The 26,262-nt window shown below is 43.1% G+C and overlaps 2 protein-coding genes across 7 annotated transcripts; one reads left to right on the top strand and one right to left on the bottom strand.

Annotated features, from left to right (window-relative positions):
• Positions 1-194: 194 nt before the first annotated feature.
• On the top strand, positions 195-22,572 carry LOC124141967 (cysteine-rich motor neuron 1 protein-like). Of its 6 annotated transcripts, XM_048403047.1 has the most exons (18): positions 195-348; positions 2,394-2,525; positions 3,979-4,110; positions 5,580-5,711; positions 7,165-7,296; positions 8,750-8,881; positions 10,338-10,469; positions 11,604-11,699; positions 12,920-13,009; positions 14,454-14,549; positions 14,808-14,903; positions 16,044-16,139; positions 16,925-17,020; positions 17,912-18,004; positions 19,843-19,932; positions 20,658-20,777; positions 21,587-21,708; positions 22,433-22,572. In XM_048403047.1, the coding sequence occupies exons 1-17, from the start codon at positions 306-308 to the stop codon at positions 21,676-21,678; spliced, it is 1,800 nt and encodes a 599-aa protein (XP_048259004.1). In that variant the 5' UTR covers positions 195-305; the 3' UTR covers positions 21,679-21,708; positions 22,433-22,572. The 6 variants fall into 6 exon arrangements, with proteins under 6 accessions (XP_048259004.1, XP_048259006.1, XP_048259005.1 ...); XM_048403049.1 differs by lacking the exon at positions 10,338-10,469; XM_048403048.1 differs by lacking the exon at positions 8,750-8,881.
• Positions 22,269-26,062, bottom strand: LOC124142000 (ultraviolet-B receptor UVR8-like). The gene is made up of 2 exons (XM_046510222.2): positions 25,784-26,062; positions 22,269-24,844 (listed from the first exon to the last, which is right to left on the bottom strand). The coding sequence occupies exons 1-2, from the start codon at positions 26,060-26,062 to the stop codon at positions 23,960-23,962; spliced, it is 1,164 nt and encodes a 387-aa protein (XP_046366178.2). The 3' UTR covers positions 22,269-23,959.
• Between the last annotated feature and the right edge of the window lie 200 nt (positions 26,063-26,262).

Below are 26,262 nucleotides of genomic sequence, written 5' to 3' on the forward strand. Positions count from 1 at the left end.
GAATATCGTGTTTCTGGGCGGATTCTCGAGTCATTGAGCACGTTCATTACCACCAAGGTGAAGGTCAAGTGTATATACTACAGGAAAAACGTTCATGACACCGCTACAAACATTCGATGGATTTTGATTGGCTGACTGAACAATGGCTATTTATCTCTTGTGTTACCAATTTCTGATTTTACAATGTTCTCTGATTTACGACCGTTTGAGTAGGCGTGAAGCCAAAGTATAAATGCCGTGATCTTGGCAAGAGGGTCACAGTGTTCTACCCAGCAGTGTTACAGAGCTCTGTACAAGCTGCCAAAATGAAGTCGCTGATATTTCTCGGCGTTTTGGTCTTTGGAATTGGTAAGTTGTTTATGACATTGCGAAACGTCGTTAGTACGCAACCCTATAACCGGGAACGCTAGCTTTCTGAGCGCTTGTAGCCTTGCTCCAAGTCGATGTATGCCAGTAATTCTACCCTTATAACATAGGGTAAGTAAAATAGACTGCAAGTCTAGACAATTAAGGACGTCAGGGACATTACAGGGGATTACAGGGACATCTTGTTTTTATTATTTATGTAATATAGCAATTATGATTTGAAATAATAAATATTGCCTCGGAGACCTTGGGCTCTTGCTGCCGGAACACTTGCATGTATGCAAAGTGACGTTACTTGCATCCACGATTCGTTAATCCAGGCGGTTTTAGTGGGAACGGAGTTATTTCATACATTTTGATTGATATCTTTTGTATAAAAAAACCCAAAAACAACCTTTTTTGATTTGATAACTGAGATTGTTAGTGCCTGTTGCGTACAATTATTGTATCCCAGAGGGGGTATGGATGCTCACTATTTCTGCCACGTTTTTAATCGTAGAAAATGTGTTGTTTTGAATGTCAAGGGATGTAAACTTTGTAAATGTGTGCAGTCCATTCAGCCAAAGAGACGTCCTCGCTTTTAGTATATACGGAACCCACTCTGTTCAGATAGCATACGCAAGGTTTGAAAGGTTATACAGGACGTAGTGATAGGTTCGATATCAGCCTCATATAGATGATTTAATGATGTATTGTTAGGACTTGAAACATCAGTGATCTATATATAAGCTTGGGTCTATTGGCCATCCTATCAAGTCTTCGACGTTTTGTTTAGCGGCCCGCTCATATTGTATGACATCGGCGGATACAGGAGAGGATTTGGGTTTAGACTCTACCCTTTTAAACATTATGATAACAAATACCTCCGTTTTGTCGAGGACAGACTAGAAATGAACGTCATCGCAAATCACGATCTCCAAAGAACATGTTTCTTACATAACCACGTTAATAACCTCCCACTGTAGACTCTTGTATAGGTTCGGTTGATCCGAACTTCGAGATAACTCGAAAGTGGTACTGGTGGGTCAGTAGTGTGAGGCAGTTCGCTATGCTGCATTTAGCCTGTCCACGAGCTAGTTGTTGGAGTTCGAATCCCATATTCACCTCGATTATGATCCTTGGTTTGTCAACACCAAAGTGCTCAACGTCAATGGCCGGCGTCACATAAAACCTATATAATGTCATGTATCTAAGGTACCCTTCAAGTGACGTTAAATTGTAACTCACTCACTCACTCACTTTAGTGGGAAAGCTACTGTCCGGATTAACGGGGTTTCGCTGTTAGTATTCCCCAATGTTAAAACAATCATAATGTTGTAATTATATTTAGAATTTGACGCATTTTGTGTTTAATGTGACTGATATTTCACTTCGATTCTAATACGGTTACCCCCCGTTGGGATTCAGGGGTAGAGGACGTTCCAAGCACAAGTTTATCGTCAAGCCTACTATTGAGGATCGATGATAATCGCTGATTCTGCATAATCGTGTCGACGGACTAAATCACTGGTCATACTATCAACCAGTGCGGTCGGGTAGCCTAGTGGTTAAAGCGTTCGCTCGTCACGCCGAAGACCCGGGTTCAATTCCCGACATGGGTACAATGTGTGAAGCCCATTTTCTAGTGTCCCCCGCTGGAATATTGCTAAAAGCGGCGTAAAACGAAAATCATTCACTCACGCATACAGTCAACCACTGGTTTGCCTGACCCGATAATAGCAGGCTGTCGTGATTTAGCTGAAACATGTTATTTGCTGACTACGGCGCACAACACTCGTAAAGTAATAAATGTTTATTTAGGTGATCTAACATCCATACTTTCATCACCTTGTCATAGAACTTAATAGTGGGTAGAGATCAGTTCAAAACTTCGCCTGTTTTGTTACATATTAGAGTTCGGATAGATAAACTGCATCTGTTTCTTGTCAGTGTCGTTTCTGTGAAAATTTCTACACTCTTACCAAGCCGATCGGTTTAAATATCAACTCCATTTCGCAATATTTATTTACTTTCTTGTTTACTTTCAGCCTTAGTGAGTGGACGCTGTGCAACTAAGCCTAATTGTAGGATGGCGTGCCCCTTTGGGTTCGAAAAAGACAACAAGGGATGTAAACTTTGTAAATGTGTGCAGCCCATTCAGCCAAAGAGACGTCCTCGCGGTTAGTATATACGGAACCCACTTTGTTCAGATAGCATACGCAAAGTTTGAAAGGTTATACATGACGTAGTGATGGGTTCGATATCAGCCTCATATAGATGATTTAATGATGTATTGTTAGGACTTGAAACATCAGTGATCTATTTATAAGCTTGGGTCTATTGGCCATCCTATCAAGTCTTCGACGTTTTGTTTAGCGACCCGCTCATATTGTATGACATCGGCGGATACAGGAGAGGATTTGGGTTTAGACTCCAACCCTTTTAAACATTATGATAACAAATACCTCCATTTTGTCGAGGACAGACTAGAAATGAACGTCATCGCAAATCACGATCTCCCAAGAACATGTTTCTTACATAACCACGTTAATAACCTCCCACTGTAGACTCTTGTATAGGTTCGGTTGATCCGAACTTCCAGATAACTCGAAAGTGGTACTGGTGGGTCAGTAGTGTGAGGCAGTTCGCTATGCTTCATTTAGCCTGTCCACGATCCAGTTGTTGGAGTTCGAATCCCATATTCACCTCGATTATGATCCTTGGTTTGTCAACACCAAAGTGCTCAACGTCAATGGCCGGCGTCACATAAAACCTATATAATGTCATGTATCTAAGGTACCCTTCAAGTGACGTTAAATTGTAACTCACTCACTCACTCACTCACTTTAGTGGGAACGCTACTGTCCGGATTAACGGGGTTTCGCTGTTAGTATTCTCCAATGTTAAAACCATCATAATGTTGTAATTATATTTAGAATTTGACGCATTTTGTGTTTTATGTGACTGATATTTCGCTTTGATTCTAATACGGTTACCCCCCGTTGGGATTCAGGGGTAGAGGACGTTCCAAGCACACGTTTATCGTCAAGCCTACTATTGAGGATCGATGATGATCGCTGATTCTGCATAATCGTGTCGACGGACTAAATCACTGGTCATACTATCAACCAGTGCGGTCGGGTAGCCTAGTGGTTAAAGCGTTCGCTCGTCACGCCGAAGACCCGGGTTCAATTCCCGACATGGGTACAATGTGTGAAGCCCATTTTCTAGTGTCCCCCGCTGGAATATTGCTAAAAGCGGCGTAAAACGAAAATCATTCACTCACGCATACAGTCAACCACTGGTTTGCCTGACCCGATAATAGCAGGCTGTCGTGATTTAGCTGAAACATGTTATTTGCTGACTACGGCGCACAACACTCGTAAAGTAATAAATGTTTATTTAGGTGATCTAACATCCATACTTTCATCACCTTGTCATAGAACTTAATAGTGGGTAGAGGTCAGTTCAAAACTTCGCCTGTTTTGTTACATATTAGAGTTCGGATAGATAAACTGCATCTGTTTCTTGTCAGTGTCGTTTCTGTGAAAATTTCTACACTCTTACCAAGCCGATCGGTTTAAATATCAACTCCATTTCGCAATATTTATTTACTTTCTTGTTTACTTTCAGCCTTAGTGAGTGGACGCTGTGCAACTAAGCCTAATTGTAGGATGGCGTGCCCCTTCGGGTTCGAAAAAGACAACAAGGGATGTAAACTTTGTAAATGTGTGCAGCCCATTCAGCCAAAGAGACGTCCTCGCGGTTAGTATATACGGAACCCACTTTGTTCAGATAGCATACGCAAGGTTTAAAAGGTTATACATGACGTAGTGATGGGTTCGATATCAGCCTCATATAGATGATTTAATGATGTATTGTTAGGACTTGAAACATCAGTGATCTATATATAAGCTTGGGTCTATTGGCCATCCTATCAAGTCTTCGACGTTTTGTTTAGCGGCCCGCTCATATTGTATGACATCGGCGGATACAGGAGAGGATTTGGGTTTAGACTCCAACCCTTTTAAACATTATGATAACAAATACCTCCATTTTGTCGAGGACAGACTAGAAATGAACGTCATCGCAAATCACGATCTCCCAAGAACATGTTTCTTACATAACCACGTTAATAACCTCCCACTGTAGACTTTAGTATAGGTTCGGTTGATCCGAACTTCCAGATAACTCGAAAGTGGTACTGGTGGCTCAGTAGTGTGAGGCAGTTCGCTATGCTGCATTTAGCCTGTCCACGATCCAGTTGTTGGAGTTCGAATCCCATATTCACCTCGATTATGATCCTTGGTTTGTCAACACCAAAGTGCTCAACGTCAATGGCCGGCGTCACATAAAACCTATATAATGTCATGTATCTAAGGTACCCTTCAAGTGACGTTAAATTGTAACTCACTCACTCACTCACTCACTCACTCACTCACTCACTTTAGTGGGAACGCTACTGTCCGGATTAACGGGGTTTCGCTGTTAGTATTCTCCAATGTTAAAACCATCATAATGTTGTAATTATATTTAGAATTTGACGCATTTTGTGTTTTATGTGACTGATATTTCGCTTTGATTCTAATACGGTTACCCCCCGTTGGGATTCAGGGGTAGAGGACGTTCCAAGCACACGTTTATCGTCAAGCCTACTATTGAGGATCGATGATGATCGCTGATTCTGCATAATCGTGTCGACGGACTAAATCACTGGTCATACTATCAACCAGTGCGGTCGGGTAGCCTAGTGGTTAAAGCGTTCGCTCGTCACGCCGAAGACCCGGGTTCAATTCCCGACATGGGTACAATGTGTGAAGCCCATTTTCTAGTGTCCCCCGCTGGAATATTGCTAAAAGCGGCGTAAAACGAAAATCATTCACTCACGCATACAGTCAACCACTGGTTTGCCTGACCCGATAATAGCAGGCTGTCGTGATTTAGCTGAAACATGTTATTTGCTGACTACGGCGCACAACACTCGTAAAGTAATAAATGTTTATTTAGGTGATCTAACATCCATACTTTCATCACCTTGTCATAGAACTTAATAGTGGGTAGAGGTCAGTTCAAAACTTCGCCTGTTTTGTTACATATTAGAGTTCGGATAGATAAACTGCATCTGTTTCTTGTCAGTGTCGTTTCTGTGAAAATTTCTACACTCTTACCAAGCCGATCGGTTTAAATATCAACTCCATTTCGCAATATTTATTTACTTTCTTGTTTACTTTCAGCCTTAGTGAGTGGACGCTGTGCAACTAAGCCTAATTGTAGGATGGCGTGCCCCTTTGGGTTCGAAAAAGACAACAAGGGATGTAAACTTTGTAAATGTGCGCAGCCCATTCAGCCAAAGAGACGTCCTCGCGGTTAGTATATACGGAACCCACTCTGTTCAGATAGCATACGCAAGGTTTGAAAGGTTATACATGACGTAGTGATGGGTTCGATATCAGCCTCATATAGATGATTTAATGATGTATTGTTAGGACTTGAAACATCAGTGATCTATATATAAGCTTGGGTCTATTGGCCATCCTATCAAGTCTTCGACGTTTTGTTTAGCGGCCCGCTCATATTGTATGACATCGGCGGATACAGGAGAGGATTTGGGTTTAGACTCCAACCCTTTTAAACAGTATGATAACAAATACCTCCATTTTGTCGAGGACAGACTAGAAATGAACGTCATCGCAAATCACGATCTCCCAAGAACATGTTTCTTACATAACCACGTTTATAACCTCCCACTGTAGACTTTAGTATAGGTTCGGTTGATCCGAACTTCCAGATAACTCGAAAGTGGTACTGGTGGGTCAGTAGTGTCAGGCAGTTCGCTATGCTGCATTTAGCCTGTCCACGATCCAGTTGTTGGAGTTCGAATCCCATATTAACCTCGATTATGATCCTTGGTTTGTCAACACCAAAGTGTTCAACGTCAATGGCCGTCCTCACATAAAACCTATATAATGTCATGTATCTAAGGTACCCTTCAAGTGACGTTAAATTGTAACTCACTCACACACTCACTCACTTTAGTGGGAACGCTACTGTCCGGATTAACGGGGTTTCGCTGTTAGTATTCTCCAATGTTAAAACCATCATAATGTTGTAATTATATTTAGAATTTGACGCATTTTGTGTTTTATGTGACTGATATTTCGCTTTGATTCTAATACGGTTACCCCCCGTTGGGATTCAGGGGTAGAGGACGTTCCAAGCACAAGTTTATCGTCAAGCCTACTATTGAGGATCGATGATGATCGCTGATTCTGCATAATCGTGTCGACGGACTAAATCACTGGTCATACTATCAACCAGTGCGGTCGGGTAGCCTAGTGGTTAAAGCGTTCGTTCGTCACGCCGAAGACCCGGGTTCAATTCCCGACATGGGTACAATGTGTGAAGCCCATTTTCTAGTGTCCCCCGCTGGAATATTGCTAAAAGCGGCGTAAAACGAAAATCATTCACTCACGCATACAGTCAACCACTGGTTTGCCTGACCCGATAATAGCAGGCTGTCGTGATTTAGCTGAAACATGTTATTTGCTGACTACGGCGCACAACACTCGTAAAGTAATAAATGTTTATTTAGGTGATCTAACATCCATACTTTCATCACCTTGTCATAGAACTTAATAGTGGGTAGAGGTCAGTTCAAAACTTCGCCTGTTTTGTTACATATTAGAGTTCGGATAGATAAACTGCATCTGTTTCTTGTCAGTGTCGTTTCTGTGAAAATTTCTACACTCTTACCAAGCCGATCGGTTTAAATATCAACTCCATTTCGCAATATTTATTTACTTTCTTGTTTACTTTCAGCCTTAGTGAGTGGACGCTGTGCAACTAGGCCTAATTGTAGGATGGCGTGCCCCTTTGGGTTCGAAAAAGACAACAAGGGATGTAAACTTTGTAAATGTGCGCAGCCCATTCAGCCAAAGAGACGTCCTCGCGGTTAGTATATACGGAACCCACTCTGTTCAGATAGCATACGCAAGGTTTGAAAGGTTATACATGACGTAGTGATGGGTTCGATATCAGCCTCATATAGATGATTTAATGATGTATTGTTAGGACTTGAAACATCAGTGATCTATATATAAGCTTGGGTCTATTGGCCATCCTATCAAGTCTTCGACGTTTTGTTTAGCGGCCCGCTCATATTGTATGACATCGGCGGATACAGGAGAGGATTTGGGTTTAGACTCCAACCCTTTTAAACAGTATGATAACAAATACCTCCATTTTGTCGAGGACAGACTAGAAATGAACGTCATCGCAAATCACGATCTCCAAAGAACATGTTTCTTACATAACCACGTTTATAACCTCCCACTGTAGACTTTAGTATAGGTTCGGTTGATCCGAACTTCCAGATAACTCGAAAGTGGTACTGGTGGGTCAGTAGTGTCAGGCAGTTCGCTATGCTGCATTTAGCCTGTCCACGATCCAGTTGTTGGAGTTCGAATCCAATATTAACCTCGATTATGATCCTTGGTTTGTCAACACCAAAGTGTTCAACGTCAATGGCCGTCCTCACATAAAACCTATATAATGTCATGTATCTAAGGTACCCTTCAAGTGACGTTAAATTGTAACTCACTCACACACTCACTCACTTTAGTGGGAACGCTACTGTCCGGATTAACGGGGTTTCGCTGTTAGTATTCTCCAATGTTAAAACCATCATAATGTTGTAATTATATTTAGAATTTGACGCATTTTGTGTTTTATGTGACTGATATTTCGCTTTGATTCTAATACGGTTACCCCCCGTTGGGATTCAGGGGTAGAGGACGTTCCAAGCACAAGTTTATCGTCAAGCCTACTATTGAGGATCGATGATGATCGCTGATTCTGCATAATCGTGTCGACGGACTAAATCACTGGTCATACTATCAACCAGTGCGGTCGGGTAGCCTAGTGGTTAAAGCGTTCGCTCGTCACGCCGAAGACCCGGGTTCAATTCCCGACATGGGTACAATGTGTGAAGCCCATTTTCTAGTGTCCCTCGCTGGAATATTGCTAAAAGCGGCGTAAAACGAAAATCATTCACTCACGCATACAGTCAACCACTGGTTTGCCTGACCCGATAATAGCAGGCTGTCGTGATTTAGCTGAAACATGTTATTTGCTGACTACGGCGCACAACACTCGTAAAGTAATAAATGTTTATTTAGGTGATCTAACATCCATACTTTCATCACCTTGTCATAGAACTTAATAGTGGGTAGAGGTCAGTTCAAAACTTCGCCTGTTTTGTTACATATTAGAGTTCGGATAGATAAACTGCATCTGTTTCTTGTCAGTGTCGTTTCTGTGAAAATTTCTACACTCTTACCAAGCCGATCGGTTTAAATATCAACTCCATTTCGCAATATTTATTTACTTTCTTGTTTACTTTCAGCCTTAGTGAGTGGACGCTGTCCAACTAGGCCTAATTGTAGGATGGCGTGCCCCTTCGGGTTCGAAAAAGACAACAAGGGATGTAAACTTTGTAAATGTGCGCAGCCCACTCAGCCAAAGAGACGTCCTCGCGGTTAGTATATACGGAACCCACTCTGTTCAGATAGCATACGCAAGGTTTGAAAGGTTATACAGGACGTAGTGATGGGTTCGATATCAGCCTCATATAGATGATTTAATGATGTATTGTTAGGACTTGAAACATCAGTGATCTATATATAAGCTTGGGTCTATTGGCCATCCTATCAAGTCTTCGACGTTTTGTTTAGCGGCCCGCTCATATTGTATGACATCGGCGGATACAGGAGAGGATTTGGGTTTAGACTCTACCCTTTTAAACATTATGATAACAAATACCTCCATTTTGTCGAGGACAGACTAGAAATGAACGTCATCGCAAATCACGATCTCCAAAGAACATGTTTCTTACATAACCACGTTAATAACCTCCCACTGTAGACTCTTGTATAGGCTCGGTTGATCCGAACTTCCAGACAACTCGAAAGTGGTACTGGTGGCTCAGTAGTGTGAGGCAGTTCGCTATGCTGCATTTACCCTGTCCACGATCCAGTTGTTGGAGTTCGAATCCCATATTCACCTCGATTATGATCCTTGGTTTGTCAACACCAAAGTGCTCAACGTCAATGGCCGGCGTCACATAAAACCTATATAATGTCATGTATCTAAGGTACCCTTCAAGTGACGTTAAATTGTAACTCACTCGCTCACTCACTCACTCACTTTAGTGGGAACGCTACTGTCCGGATTAACGGGGTTTCGCTGTTAGTATTCTCCAATGTTAAAACCATCATAATGTTGTAATTATATTTAGAATTTGACGCATTTTGTGTTTTATGTGACTGATATTTCGCTTTGATTCTAATACGGTTACCCCCCGTTGGGATTCAGGGGTAGAGGACGTTCCAAGCACAAGTTTATCGTCAAGCCTACTATTGAGGATCGATGATGATCGCTGATTCTGCATAATCGTGTCGACGGACTAAATCACTGGTCATACTATCAACCAGTGCGGTCGGGTAGCCTAGTGGTTAAAGCGTTCGCTCGTCACGCCGAAGACCCGGGTTCAATTCCCGACATGGGTACAATGTGTGAAGCCCATTTTCTACTGTCCCCCGCTGGAATATTGCTAAAAGCGGCGTAAAACCAAACTCATTCACTCACGCATACAGTCAACCACTGGTTTGCCTGACCCGATAATAGCAGGCTGTCGTGATTTAGCTGAAACATGTTATTTGCTGACTACGGCGCACAACACTCGTAAAGTAATAAATGTTTATTTAGGTGATCTAACATCCATACTTTCATCACCTTGTCATAGAACTTAATAGTGGGTAGAGATCAGTTCAAAACTTCGCCTGTTTTGTTACATATTAGAGTTCGGATAGATAAACTGCATCTGTTTCTTGTCAGTGTCGTTTCTGTGAAAATTTCTACACTCTTACCAAGCCGATCGGTTTAAATATCAACTCCATTTCGCAATATTTATTTACTTTCTTGTTTACTTTCAGCCTTAGTGAGTGGACGCTGTCCAACTAAGCCTAATTGTAGGATGGCGTGCCCCTTTGGGTTCGAAAAAGACAACAAGGGATGTAAACTTTGTAAATGTGCGCAGCCTATTCAGCCAAAGAGACGTCCTCGCAGTAAGTATATACGGAACCCACTCTGTTCAGATAGCATACGCAAGGTTTGAAAGGTTATACATGACGTAGTGATGGGTTCGATATCAGCCTCATATAGATGATTTAATGATGTATTGTTAGGACTTGAAACATCAGTGATCTATATATAGGCTTGGGTCTATTGGCCATCCTATCAAGTCTTCGACGTTTTGTTTAGCGGCCCGCTCATATTGTATGGCATCGGCGGATACAGGAGAGGATTTGGGTTTAGACTCCACCCTTTTAAACATTATGATAACAAATACCTCCGTTTTGTCGAGGACAGACTAGAAATGAACGTCATCGCAAATCACGATCTCCAAAGAACATGTTTCTTACATAACCACGTTAATAACCTCCCACTGTAGACTCTTGTATAGGCTCGGTTGATCCGAACTTCCAGATAACTCGAAAGTGGTACTGGTGGCTCAGTAGTGTGAGGCAGTTCGCTATGCTGCATTTAGCCTGTCCACGATCCAGTGGTTGGAGTTCGAATCCCATATTCACCTCGATTATAATCCTTGGTTTGTCAACACCAAAGTACTCAACGTCAATGGCCGGCGTCACATAAAACGTATATAACGTCATGTATCTAAGGTACCCTTCAAGTGACGTTAAAATCCAAGCAACATCACCCCCAGCATAGACAGTAGAGTAATCGTGTTGGTAGTCAAACAAGTCACCACCTGATCCCGTCAGTCGTCTTTTACGACACGCATAGTCACCTTTTACGGCAAATATGGGTTGCTGAAGACCTATCCTAACCCGGATCTTCACGGGTACCATTATATCTTCCAAAGTTTCAGTCAACTACCATTTGTTTATTCCCAGCAACATTCCTGGTGTCCCCGCCGTGATATTGCTGCAGTATTGCTAAAAGCGGCGTAAAATCATACTCACTCATTCCCAGAGACGTTTTTAGGTCACGAGTGTCTCTCAGGGCCCCATAAAACTGTAATAAAACAAAAATGCCTAACGCTATCATGCTGTAGTCCTTACTTGTTTGAAACCTTCATTTGCATTTAACTCCAACCAAGCATTGAACCTCTTGAGGTCCTGCCACATCCTTCTACGTTTTAACTCTTGTATCTACACAACTGACGGGTGTACTTTCAGGACAGGGCGAATGCCCACCCAAGGCCATGTGTATGATGAACTGCGCCAATGGATTCGCCACAGATGACAACGGTTGTGACGTGTGCAAGTGTAAAGGTAACATTCTCTCACCCAGCCATGGTTGGTTTGGGTTGGTTGGTTGTTTAACGCCGCACTCAGCAATATTCTAGCTATATGACGGCGGTCTGTAAATAATCGAGCCTGGACCAGACAATCCAGTGATTAATATCGAGAGCATCGATCCACACAATTGGAATCGATGGCATACATCAACCAAGTCAGCGAGCCTGACCATCCGATCCCGTTAGTCGCCTCTTACGACAAGCATAGTCGCCTTTTACGGCAAGCATGGGTTGCTGAAGACCTATTCTACCCCGGATCTTCACGGGTCCCATCCAAAGTTTTCATTCAACACTTTAATGCACTTGGATGACTGTAGCCTGGGATTGTGCCGGGCCTTGGAGTTTTTGTAAGAGAAAATATTCACTTCATTTCGTAAAGACATATAACTTTTTTCTCTGGAACGAGAAGTCGAACAATTTTAGATTACTTTAACAACAACCTTATTACAAGGCATCCGTTATGTCATTTATTAAATGTAACTCAAAATTTAAAAAATAATATTTTTTTTAAATAATCCGAGATTAATAGAAAATGGGTGGGGTGTTCGCAATGGTTTTGTTTCGAATTTTATTAACGCCATCCCTCCGCTCGTGGGTTCACCAAACGACGTAAAATTAAACTCACTCGCTCTAGAATATCCCCTAAAGCTAAGCGGCGTCAAAATGTTAACCCCAACTCACTGGTTACGAACAAAGTATAAATGTTAAAAACGTACGTGTAGATCTTAAAACTTGAAAAAACATTCTTCATATTCATCATAAATCTGGAGGATCTTTTGTGGGGTTGCAGTAAAACATACTCATTATAACTGAGTACAAGACTCCCACAAGTCTCGCTACTGTGAACTCTCTCTCACACACTCACAATATGGGTGCGAGGCGAGCCGAATGACACCATTGGTCGCTGAAACCAGTGATCAACCAGATTGTGAGTGAGTGAGTGAAAAGTCTTTACGACGCTTCAAGCAATATTGCAACAATGTCACTGCGTACAGTTCAACATGCAACACATTTTCTCCACTGATGAATCAAACCCGTGTCTGCAGCATCATGTGGTCGCTTTCGACAGAAAGCAACCAATCTATCTCATTAACATTCTGATATGGCCGTTACACGACAATGTCGCTGTTTGTGTCAGGATTACTATAATCTATCATGTATCACAATGGTACGAAATGCTACTATTTATTGCAGGTACTAAGTGCCCGGATGTAAAGTGTATGATGAATTGCCCACATGGCTTCCAACGTGATGAGAATGGCTGTGAAAAGTGCAAGTGCGCCGGTAGGTTGTTGTGTCGACTGATAAAATGTGTTTTGTTTTCAAGGGGGATTTTATTTAATAATTTCTGAAAATGACGGCCAGTGTTTTGTTGCTTCTACTTCTTTACAACGGCCTGCTACATGGCGTCACATGGCTGATCAGAACAGGTATGGGTACCATTGGAAGATAATCCAGTATGTTTTTTCTACATCGTTAAGTTATCGTTCTTAACTTCTACAGATTCAGTAAATGCGCTATCGTGTCACTGGATTTTCTGGTCCGTCGTTCTCATGATTGTCTAGTTTGTTCACAGGCCGTCGTCGCATGGCAATAGTACTGCTGTGGGGCGTCAGGCAAGAATGCGAATTTACCCTTATCGAAAACACCTGGGTGCCGTTGTACAAAGCGATCTTAGCGCTAAGGTGATCGTAACTGCCATACCTTAACATAGACTTACGACAGTCGTAGCGCTAAGGTTGTTTTGTACAACGGCACCCTGGTGTCGTGACTGATTTTCAGTGATCCATTCGTAACATTTTCACAGCAATTTTGCCGCTGACGCAAATCTTTAATCTGTTTCGGCGGATCATGTGGTGGTTGCACTCTCTCGTCGCCATTTTGCCCACAGGAATCTCCTTCCGCGGGTGAACGTGACTGGCTGTTCTCTGTCCATGACGTCTCATACTTAATTAGGGTTGGAATGGTTGAAATGATTGACATCAACTCGTCTCCTTTCTTTGCTTTTATGTTTCTTCGGTGTGTTATTCTAATAGTTTCATTGTGTTATGGGTGGGATAATGTTGTTCAACGCCGAAGCCAGCAATATTCCAGCTATGTGAGGGCAGCCTGTCAATATTCGGTCAGACATACCAGTGGTTGATATAATGAGCAGATTCCCACGCCAGGGTAAGCTGATATGCATTGAACTAAGAGTGCCTGATCAACTATCCAATTCAGTCGGGGATGGTGGGGTAGCCTAGTGGTTAAGGCGTTAGCTCGTCACGTCGCGGACCGGGTTCGATTTCCCACCTGGGTACAATGTGTCAAACCAACTTCTGGTGTGTCCCGCCGAGATAGGGCTGAAACATTTCTAAAAGCGACGTCAAACTCACTCACTCACTCAAAGCATAATACAAATACCCATCGTGGTGATCCTGATTGTTTGTGAGTGAGTGAGTGGTTTTACGACACTTTTGCAATATTTTGCTCATATTTGATGCTCTCAAGGATTATGATCAGAGCACAATCAGCGGATCCTGGCAGGTTAAAGGGGTTATACAAGGAAGGCACATGGCCCTAAAGTGTATATTCTGTTCACACGTTTGCGTGAAACATTATTTATCATAAATACGTCTGCAGTCAGTGTTTGCGTACACATTCCCTGGACATGGTGGAATGAACTGATGCGATAGGCAATCTGGTGCCTTTATTGGACTGTTATTCTTTTAAATATTCTGTTCACCAGCTAAACCAGTGTGCTCCCAAAGGCCAATCTGTAAGATGTCCTGTCCTTTTGGTTTTGAAAAGGACGAAGACGGTTGCGACGTCTGCCGATGTGCAGGTAAATATACAGAAATACGTCACAATTACATATCGTGGAATATACTCTGATTGAGTCATACATTGCTTATTAGCCCCCTGTGCTTTCGTAACGTAAATAGCACATCTTTGGCGAGTATATTACTTATGTTTGGTTCCTAGTATATCATATTTACCTTACGGAACCTCGCGAGGGTAATAATCTCTTTATCATATCATGTCATTCATAACTGAAAATATAACCTGTAATAATATTAAGCTGAATATCGTCTGTCTCCAGAGAACCCTGCCTGTGCCGAGAAACCTACCTGCAGGATGAGGTGTGAGTTTGGCTTTGAGAGAGACCAGGAGGGATGCGATGTCTGTAAATGCGCAGGTATGTAACTCACAGCACTCGGCACGTCTCTGTACAGTATTATGTAGCTAGCGGAATAAGCCGACTTGACCCGAATGATCACCTCGCATCTACCCGAGGCAAGGGAGTTAACTGACTATAAAGACAAGTTTCCACCCTTGCCGAACTAGGCTGGAATTATGGAGTTATGTTGGCTGGACTAACGAGTCAATGCATAGTCCAATTAAAATCGCGTATTGAAATCGACATCCGTCTAAACTGCCGTGCAGCTTTCGGTCGATTACATGATTTGCAAAGCAGGTGTACTGCCAACTTGGCGTCCTAATCTTTTCATGTTTTCAATCAAGGTGCTCACATGACTGGATGCACTTCGCTAATGAAGACCCTTTATATTACAAAATAGATCTGGATTATCGATCAGATCGTCTTGACTGAGCGCCGCCATTTTGTTTGAAGCAATTGCAAATGATATGAGACGTGGAATCTGATTGGTCAATAGGAGGGACATAGAATGGACATAACTTGTAATAGCCACTGGTGGCGCTACGATCGAGCCCAGAATTTTCATCGTAGTTCGGCAAGGGTGGAAACTGGACAGTCAATTAACTCCCTTGCTCCGGGAAGATGGTCCTCTCGGCGCCGTTTGGAATCCATATTAGAAACAAAATCAGCCACTTTTACTAGCTCACATGACTATCACCATACACAACACTGTCTTGAGACTTATATGCTCGATTGCAAATAGTATAATTATCTAATTTCTATTTTTAATTTCATAGAGACCTTTGTTTAAAATCGAATCGACTGTTATGTTGCACGAACATGATGTGGAGGGATCCGTTAGGAATACAGTTTACTTATGCAATATCACTACTCCACTGCAAGCTGAGGTTCACTACCGTTGCATATGCGTACTACTGTTCCTGGAATCATCTCCCGGAAAGGGGTTCGGATTGACGGGTTATCCAGATTAACAAGGTCCAGATTGATTGGTTATCCAGATTAACAAGATCCAGATTGACGGGTTATCCCTGTACATCAGCCTTATCCCGACCACAGATCATTATCATTCTTAACAACGTTCCAGACCCTGCTTCCTTGCAATGAAAATAGGGGAACTTTGACAGATAACATGATTATATTTGTGTGCGTATGTTGCAGCCAATCCTGCCTGTGCCGAGAAGCCAATTTGCAGGATGAAGTGCCCTCACGGCTTCATGAAGGACGAGGAAGGATGTGATTTCTGCAAGTGTGCACGTAAGTTACCAATATCTAGTCTTAAAACGGTGGAAGAGTCCTCATTCCAAGATGATACTGAACTTGAGGTGAGGGGAAATTGGGTTTCACGACGCGTCCAAGATTAATGGATTATATAGCGACCTGCATGCACGTGTGTGGCTGCTTGTACTAGTCCCCACTAATGCCGATTTTATCATGCTAGCCAACTGAGATACTATGCTGCAGTATAACATGAATATCCCACACAGACACAGTACTCTGACTCCGAGTCAACCAGTTCGTGTTTTAGCTCCTTATGCCGAGCTCGAGGCAGGGTAACAACAAGTACCATCTTTAAGCGTCTGTTTTGGTACGACACGGCCGGGGATCGAACCCCGGACTTTCCGCTCTCCGTAACACAACTTGGGGGCAGATCTATGTCCTAATAAACACAGACCTGCATTTAGGTCTGCAGGAGCGCGCTTGTGTATGTGTGAGGTCACAGCATAGTTAGTGTTGTGATTGTTTATATAATCATTCAATGATCCACTCCCAATCAAAAGCCAATTCGCTCCCTATACATGTTGGCGGAAAGAGTGGCCCTTCTAAGGCCCTTCGTGTAAGGGTCGTGGTCGTGGTTTGAGTCTCAGTTTCGCCCTGATTATGATCCTAGGTTTGTCAGCTCCCTGTTTGTCAGCTCCAAGTCCCTGCTCATTATTTTATGTAGTAATCGTTGTGGTACCACTAACATATATACTTTCTAAGCGTCGTTCAGCCCAGCTCACCCACTGTAGTGTTGTAACATTTGTACAATTCATCCACAGCCAGTCCCGACTGCCTCAACAAGCCAATGTGCATGATGTTCTGTCCCGATGGCTTCGAGAAGGACGAGGAAGGATGTGACATCTGCAAGTGTGCAGGTGAGCTTCCATGAATGTCATCCACTGAAAACACGTGAAGTCTGAGACTTTGTGACCTTCAAACGGGCACCCTCATCTCCGTAGTACAAGACTACAGTTTAGAAATATAGCGAGGATCATGTTGAAGCTAAAAAAGTGAATGAAGGTTTCACTGTATCTAGTCATGTAAGGCGCTGCCTGTGCATGTTTGCGTCCCTTTGGCGTGCCAGGATTATGTGATCGTAGGTTCGAATCCTATATACGCTATGGTTTGTCAACACCATTCCCGTGCGCGTAGGTGTCACCAAAGTGGCAAACGTCTAAGACCTGCATCAAAATGGGCTTTCATTAAATTACGAACCGGATTTCGATTTCGTTGCGCGATTTTGATTGGACTATGCATAGACTCGTTAGTCCAGCCAAAATCTAACTCCATAATACCAGCCTAGTTCGGCAAGGGTGGAAACTGGACTTTTATAACTCGGGAAGATGGTGTAGAATAGGTCTTCAGTAACCCATGCTTGCCGTAAAAGGCGACTATGCTTGTCGTAAAAGGCGACTAACGGGATCGGGTGGTCAGGCTCGCTGACTTGGTTGAAGCATGTGCGTGGGTCGATGCTCATGATATCAATCACTGGATTGTCTAGTCCAGACTCGATTATTTACAGACCGCCGTCATATAGCTTGAATAATGCTGAGTGCAGCGTTAAACAACAAACCAACCAACCAATCAAAGGGACATAAACACAAGACGCTAACTCACTCTTTGTAATTATATATCAATTAGATGTTATCCGTCAGTAACGTGATATTCTAGTCCCGGGAAATGCTTATTGTAAATGTGGCAATTAAATAGGAGTATGTGTATTTGACAACATGCCATGTGTTCTCATGTTCGACCTATATGTTTAGCCTCCAAGTGTCCCCCAAAGGCTATGTGCATGATGAATTGTCCAGAAGGTTTCAAGAAGGATGCTAGTGGTTGTGACACCTGCAGCTGTGCAGGTATGTGTCCCATTTTATTTACAGGTGTCTTTGGATTGGAATATAGATTTCAATGTAACCGTATGGTCAGAATATTTATTCCATAAACTTTGTATAACTATTCCACAAATATGCGGGGCGGTCGGATAGCCTAGTGGTTAAAGCGTTCGTCACGCCGAAGACCCGGGTTCGATTCCCGACATGGGTAAAATGTGTGAAGCCCATTTCTGGTGTACCCCGCCGTGATATTGCTTAAAACGGCGTAAAACCATACTCACTACCTCATAAATATGCAAACGGGAATCTTAAAATCATTTTTACCAATGCGAATTTCAAAATGTCTTACTGTAATGACACTTAAAAGTTGTTACGAAATTCGCAAAGACGTTGTGGTATAACCCTGAACATATACTCTGCTAAAAAAAGAAATGCAAAAGTGATTTTGGGTGTATATTTCTATTTCATAACAGTTGGTAATCGATTGTTCAAAATTGGCACACATCATTGTCATTGACCCAGGTTCGATATGGCACATATGGAACAGTAGATTTTCCTATGAATGTTCGATTGGGTTTAAGTCTGGAGACCAGGGGGGCTATGGCAGGACCTGGATGTTATGATTCCGGAAAAAGGCTGTTGTCAGTCTTGCCGTGTAAGGTGGGGCGTTGTCTTGTATGAAAACGAAGTTCGCTTGTTGCATAGTGGGAAGGACGTGTGAACAAAGGATCTCATCCACGTCACGTTGTGCCGTTGTTCCCCAGAACTTGCACCAAGTCCGTTCTACCACTGTAGGAGATGGCTGCCCACATCATCACACTACCACCACAAAATCTGTCCACTTCCTGTGTGCAGTTTCGTGCATAACGTTTCCCGCGACGCCTGTAAACACAAAGTTTACCATCCGCAGGGCGAGTTATAAAACGTGACTCGTCACTTTACCAAACTTATCTTAAATGCAGTTGTGGCCATACTCTGTGACCTTGACACCATTGACCTCGCAGCCAACGATGCAGGTCCGTTCGTTAGACGACCTCGAACTGGTCGTCTAGCACCTTCAGAGCCTAAACGGTTCCTCACTGTCTGGGCTTATATCCCACGCAATCCTGGTATTGCCGTAGCGGGGACTGTAGGCATGGTTCTTTCACGTTGGTGACGTAGCCGTATGATACTGCCGTGTGCTCTTGTGATGAAACGTGGTCGACCAGATCCGGAGAGGTCACGTGTTGTTCCGTGTGTCTGATAACGGTTCCACGGTCTTGTACTGATGCTTGGTGCTACGTGGAATGACCTGAGAGGTCAAAGATGATTCTCCTGTTTGCAGTAGGCAGATGACGTTGTTGTGTTGGGCTTCCGTCAGTCGTGACATTTTTTCGCTGTCCACGTGCTATAGGATTGTAATGGCATGCATATGAAACCCCAATGCTTCTACAGCCCAACAAGTGATGTTACACGTGCATGTCATGTTGGTGTGTTTCGGTGCCAGGGTCTCACGTGGTGTTTTTGCGATTGTCCCATCTCTTTACCAAATGTCCGCAGAACCTCATTCTTTCCCAATAAATCAATCCCAATCGATGCAGAAAATGACCAATTCATTTTTTATATCAATTTTGTATGGATGTCAGCATCAGTTTGCGTTTCTTGTTTTTGCAGAGTATATTCACGGGTGCAAAAAGTTCACGGGACGTCCATGCATGTTTTTGTTTTGCTTTCATTGAGTCACAACCCTCTATTATTCATTACACTGAATGAAACTTAGCTCGGTGATTCTACTGTTACAGGGCGATCTGGAGCACCCCAAATCTGTATTTTATAACAAAAAACGAAAGGTAACAAATTCAGAGCATGTGCCACTGTTCCAGATTCGTGCCCCCCGAAACCAATGTGCTTCATGATGTGCCCTGATGGCTTTGAGAAGGACGACGACGGGTGTGACACATGCAAGTGTGCTGGTAGGTGTACAGCCTGATCGTGGCTTTAAATCCTAGCTGCCCCAGATTATGATCCTGTTTGTAAACACCATAGCCGTGCTCGTTGGTTTCACCAAAGTGTTAAACGCCATATCAAGCATACACGCCGTGATAACTGAAACTAAACCAAACTCACTCACTCTTCTTAAAATGTCATCGAGTTCATGGGACTGTCACCTGGCACATGTGCTTAAAACATGCAAACGACGCAAATCTCCTATTCTGACAATGAGATCTATAAGACTTTGTCCCTGATACCATGAGTTTTGGGACAGTGTTCACGCTTAGCTTTGGTTTTTAAACTAGACACACCATAGGTAGGGAATGTTCCACGGCGTGGGATTAGAACTGTCTCTGACAATGCACTCAGACGCTGCAGTTGGCTATGCCGAGTTGCCTTTCTCAGCTGTGTCAGGATCCGGTTCAGATCAATAGATTTGTCTGTCAGCACCATTGGGCTGCGCCGAAATGGTAACAGTTTTCAATATTTGGAACTTGTGACTTTCCATAGTCAGATGAAAAAAATGGTATAACTGAAATACTGTTCAAAGCGGTGTCAAATCTAACTCACTCACTCACTGTGATAATGATAAGCATCAATATGCTACAGGCCCGAACATGCGTAATCCAGTGTGATAAACCTACCGTTGCAGAACGACATCCAGTTCCCTCACTCACTCATTATCATTTGTTTTGCTTTTCTGCAGCTTCTTCCAGTTTGTCCAACAACTGCTCTCCCATTCAGTGCAACAAGAATTGCCCCTTCGGCTTCCACAAGGACAGCAACGGATGTGACAAATGCAGGTGCTACTGGCCAAGACCGGAGAGTAAGTTAACACATAACATGATTTATACAAGGTAAAGGATGCGCCCGTGAGCGGAATGTCCGAGGTTCGATCCCCGGCCGCGTCATACCAAAAGACGTTAAAAGATGGTACTTGTTGTTACCCTGTCTGGTGCTCGGCATTAAGGGGCTAAAACAAGGACTGGTCGGCTCGGAGTCAGTATACTGTGTCTGAGTGGCGTTTTCATGTCAAACTGCGGCATGGTATCTCAGTGAGCTAGCACTAAAAAGTCGGCACTAGTCGCCACACACACACACGTGCACGAACCTCACATGGTTGAGGAAACAAGTATGTATCGGTGAGTTAATTGCACTCCCCACCCCTTAATACACCGAGCGATCGTACACAGTTGGTAACTTACGTTACCGTTTCATTGTTTGATGCTACTAACATGGATGAAGAAGCAACCATTTGCTCCATAAGTATGTAATTGCTTTGTACAAAGTCTATGAGGGATCGGTACCTGAGTGGGACTTACATGCATTGTCAATCTACTAAAGTGTTTTATCATTTCGTTTAACGGGAAATGATCACAAGATGCGCAATCACAAGTAATGCGGGCCAGGTAAGAACCTCGGCGTAAACCGATACTTGGAAAAAAACGTGGATAACCTGGTTCCGCCCATGCTGTCGGAGAGTAAATTCCGAGCGTACATAGCTGTGATGGCGCAGTTACGGTGTTGCGTTTTGACACAGTGTTCATGTCCCGTACCAAGACATTCTCGTTCATACTTTCGTAGAAATCTTCTCGATTGTACTCTTTCTTTCACTTTGTGGCTCCATCTGTTTAGAGATCTGCCGGGAAGTGAAATGCCGCAGGCACTGCCCAAACGGTTACAGGAAGAATCGCCGTGGTTGTGAAACATGCAGATGTCGCTGGTGAACACAACATCCCGGTGTCATGGGTACCAAGGTGTGTAGTCTTTACATAGGTCGTGCCCACCCCAGTAGCTCGTATCTATGCAACTGTACACAATAAAATGAGACGGGACAACAACAAAAAATGGAATCGACAAATTAGAAAACAACTCATGAAATGGTTGAGCCGCTCCTCCATTGGCAGTAGTGAAGGTCAAGGTCACGATAGGTTTAGGAAAACGGGATAGTGAGGTAACGTTTTCAAAGTGAGTTTTAATAATGAATTAACGACTTGAAATCCGCTTTACTAATAGCATTACTGTTGACGTGTATGGGAAACTCAGAATAGTTGCTGTCTACACGGAACACATGGTCGTCAATACCTCATGGTCTTGTGTGGATGTTTGGTGTTGTTTAAGGCCGCACTCAGCAATATTCCTGCTATATAAAGGCGGTGTGTAAATAATGCAGTCTGGCGAATAAGTATTTTATTGTATTCGAATGAAGAGGCCATGCCTATCCCTCTAAAACAACAATAAATATTCGGATTTAATTTCACCTCCTCAGATTGGGACAAAATGTGCAAAAAAAAACTGTAAAAGATCACAACAATAGTTCAATACACAATGATCTTTAACAAACATGTGTACACATCAGAATTCGAATTTATAGTGCTTGAAGGACTCACAGTAAAATGGAATGTAAAGGGTAGTACAGAAGTATAATTGATACCCATACCAGCAGCTCGTTGACCCTATGCTTATTTTTGTTCCATTCAGGTGGATCCCGAGATTGAAGCAAGGTCTATGAGGCGACAACTGCCAAGAACGACAGCAGTTAGGGACCCATCACATGAAGTGCTATGGAAAAAACAGTATTGAACTTTTATACATACGAAAATAAATCACTTGAAGCGGAATACGTGACTTACGTTGTGCTTATCGTGTGTATGCACAGGAGGCGTGAATAGAGAAAAGGTATAAAAATGAATATTTTCAGGTCATGTTTTGTACAAGGTACACATTGGCTTTGTTCAGATTGTTTCAAGTCGCGAAGCACTACGGTTTTACGCCGCTTTTAGCAATGTTCCACCAATATCACGGCGGGGGACACCAGAAAAGGGCTTCACATATTGTACCCATGTCGGGAATCGAACCCGGGTCTTCGGCGTGACGAGCGAACGCTTTAACCACTAGGCTACCCGACCGCCCCCAATTCAATGGAGTTCGAGTTAGCGAGGTATCACTCTATGCAGTTATACTATCTCATATGTCAGGGCACCGACAGCATACCTCTCAGCAATGACCAATTCATAAAACAATCTATGTAATATTAATGAAAGCTACGAACTATCTACGGTGCACTGTACCAATATGACTATATCATAGGCAGGTGTTTATGTATCCACCGGTAGCACCTGTCACAAAAACATGCAAAGACAAGTCAATTTTTCACCTGAGAAAACACATGAACATACGGTACAATTCATAATAGGGAATTGCATCAGATATCTTTTTGTCATTGATGCGTCAATTTAGGAAATGTCCTCCACATATATATATATACCATAAAACGTTCTGAAAGTTTTACTGAGGCCTTGAATGTTGTAACCCTGATGAAACAACTTTTGATCGAGAGTCGTATGACGCTCTTTGAAAAATTGGCATAAAGAGAGGTATATAAGAAAGTGCAGTAATCTTAAATGGGATGTAAGACCCAGTGTCACACACCCCACCTCACGTCGCAGAGAACACGTCGATTGTACCTCAAAGTTGTGGCAGTTGTAGGCTCCCAACGCTGGACCTGCTGAATTATTTCTCGACATAAGGGAAACTTGATGTAGACAACATCACAACTGTACACGTGTTTGTCATGCAAAACATACATTGCTTTGTTTCTATTTGAGGAAATGCATCATCACTCAGATATCCAAACGTACTATTTGTTGGGTAATACAGTAAAGGATGCAGTGTTTCCGATTTCTTGTCGGACGTATTTGTCATTTTCACTGAATTCATGGTGTACATATGTCTGAACATCGACCAATAAAGGTCAATTGTAAAAATTCAATGTAGGATATATATGATTGGGTATTTTTAGACATACATACACGTGAAAATGTTGACATCTTCAAAGGGAGTCTGTTCTGACGCGAATCCTATTTCACAGCGATTGATAAAATTGACGCTGGGCAGATCTCGAGCTCTGGACGTGGATGATTATGGGCTGCCCTATTAGGCATTAATGTCTTGGACAATACATGGATGTACAAGGATGTACATTACACATCAGTCAATACATATATGTTACCGCTTTACCTCGTTAACTAAAGCAACAGTATGGTAGTAGGAACACTTCACCATTTCTGCATGTTGATTCGGCTTGAAGAATTCCACTTGTTTGGGAACATCTGAACGGAACAGGTACCTGTGACCCTTGCCCTCGGGATGACCTAACCTGCCGTCACTACCACACCCCCACGTGAACACCCGTCCCGACACACTGACAGCCGAACTGTGAATTCCACCCGACCCAACATGTGCGATTGCCTCGTTCTGGAAAGAGGACGGCGGGATCTTTGTGGGTTCAAACCGGGGTTCTTGGTCCCCAGTTCCGAGTTTACCCTTGTACCCATCCCCCCACGAGTATACCTGCCCGTCCCTGGTGACGGCAAGGGTGTGGCCGTGGTGTTCCCCTACACTACAGCTTATTTCAACCACGTCAACGCCTTTGATGCTATTTACTTTGGTCGGAACTAGGTTATTGCCGAGCGTTTTCTCCTTCAAACCCAGAGCTCCATCTGCACCTTTGCCAAACATGTACACGGCACCGTCTTTGGTAACTGCTCCGCAATGAGCATACCCTGCGTCCATGAAAGCTACGCCTTTGTCACTCAGAACCTCTATTTCTCTTGGGGTGGGGGAGTCTTCCTCTGTGCCGTGTCCCAGAACGCCATGTCGGCCGCACCCCCAGGAGAATGCCTGACCGCTGTTGGTCCACGCTAGAGTATAGTTGTGACCACAAGAAACGCCAGAAAGTCGACCTGGGGTAAAACTTGGGACAGGGATAGGAGTCAGGATTCCTCGGGGGTCGGGAATGATGCCAGATACTCCACAAGCTCTCGGGTACCCCCAAGTAAACAGCTGACCGTCCTCTGAGACAGCCGCTCCATGCCATGACCCACAGGAAACCTGACGGTAAAGAGAAAATTAATGTTTGTTTGTTAAACGCCACGTTCAGCACTATTCAAGCTATATGACGGCGGTCTGTAAATAATCGAGTCTGGACTAGACAATCCACTGATTAACATCATGAACATCGATCTAAGCAACTGGGATACCATGACACAACCAAGTCAGCGAGCCCGACCACCCGATCCGCTATAGTCGCCTCTTACGACAAGCATGGGTTACTGCTACGCTAGTGAGTGAGTAGGTCTGAGGTAATGCAGCTTTGATCAGTATTTCAGAGATTTTGTGAGAGATCGTTGTCCAGCATTTACAGGAAAATAAAACTTCAAATGGTCTCACGGTGTATACATACATTTCATAATTCTATTTAGATACACTAATCTAGCTATTCGAAAGGAGAGATGTAGCAACTTTCAAGGGTGTAGTTATAAATAAATATGTGCTCCTGAATATTTGTCGATATTTTGACCAAATAAAATGGGAAAATTGGAATTACGTGTATATACAGTTCACAGCGACAATTAGAATTTTACGCCGCCATGAATTTTTTAACAGACTAGTATTTTTACTGTATCACAGCGTTAAATCAGCTTAATGTGGGGGAAAAGCCCAACATGTAACGGAAGAGCACGGTATGGTGACGCCAAAACAAAAGGATCAAGCAGGACGATTGCTAATACGATTCAAACCTAAGCTTTGATTAGCGGATCCTGGCTAGACTGAGGGAATCAACTCTGCATAACGAATATATTTGACCATATGCAAAAAGGCGTGCCCCTGGAAACTTATGCCTGTTGACATAGCTTCAGATGTGTTATATCTTTTTCAATTTCCAGTCATTTAGCATAATTAACCATGCTCACAGTTATTATATTAACTTTGGTAATTTGGACAGAAAGACAGGGCGTTAATTTTGTTGTTTTGCAATCAGTAACGTACCTGAACGATTTTAGTATTGTGCGGGAACTTAACAGGCGAAGGAGATAGTTTATCTTCATCATTTCCACTGCCAAGGCGACCATGCTTCCCACATCCGAAACTCATGACCCGGCCATCATCCGTCAAACAGCATATGTGCAACCCACCGCTTGAAATCTGACTGACGCTCGCTTGGCCAATCACATCCCCGCATTTCAGCAGTTGAGGGGTGTGGGATGTGCTTGCTGTGCTGGTTCCAAGTTGTCCAGCTTTACCAAACCCCCACGTATACACTGCCATGGCTATTCCTAAATAAAGAGGGCTGGGTTTGGTTACATTAATTTGACATCTCAACGTGTAAGAAAGTAATGTATAATAATAGCGGTTGATTCATAGTCTATCTCAAGCGCTGACAACAAAGGGGCGTAACCGATGTAGTAAATCAATAACCGGACGCTACCAGAAAGTGCCACAGTGGGAATCACGCACGTTGAGACGCC

The sequence above is a fragment of the Haliotis rufescens genome, unplaced genomic scaffold, assembly GCF_023055435.1.
Source record: "Haliotis rufescens isolate VD_foot unplaced genomic scaffold, xgHalRufe1.0.p SCAF_3, whole genome shotgun sequence".
NCBI lineage: Eukaryota > Metazoa > Mollusca > Gastropoda > Lepetellida > Haliotidae > Haliotis > Haliotis rufescens.

What these genes read in the sequence shown, in the direction of transcription:
- LOC124142000 (XM_046510222.2), bottom strand. Translation starts at nt 26,062, where the DNA reads ATGGCAGTGTATACGTGGGGGTTTGGTAAAGCTGGACAACTTGGAACC. An exon ending in ACAATACTAAAATCGTTCAG is followed by an intron (nt 24,845 to 25,783) that starts GTACGTTACTGA and finishes CTTTACCGTCAG; the next exon opens with GTTTCCTGTGGGTCATGGCA.
- LOC124141967 (XM_048403047.1), top strand. Translation starts at nt 306, where the DNA reads ATGAAGTCGCTGATATTTCTCGGCGTTTTGGTCTTTGGAATTG. An exon ending in GCCAAAGAGACGTCCTCGCA is followed by an intron (nt 10,470 to 11,603) that starts GTAAGTATATAC and finishes GTGTACTTTCAG; the next exon opens with GACAGGGCGAATGCCCACCC. An exon ending in TGACACCTGCAGCTGTGCAG is followed by an intron (nt 18,005 to 19,842) that starts GTATGTGTCCCA and finishes CCACTGTTCCAG; the next exon opens with ATTCGTGCCCCCCGAAACCA.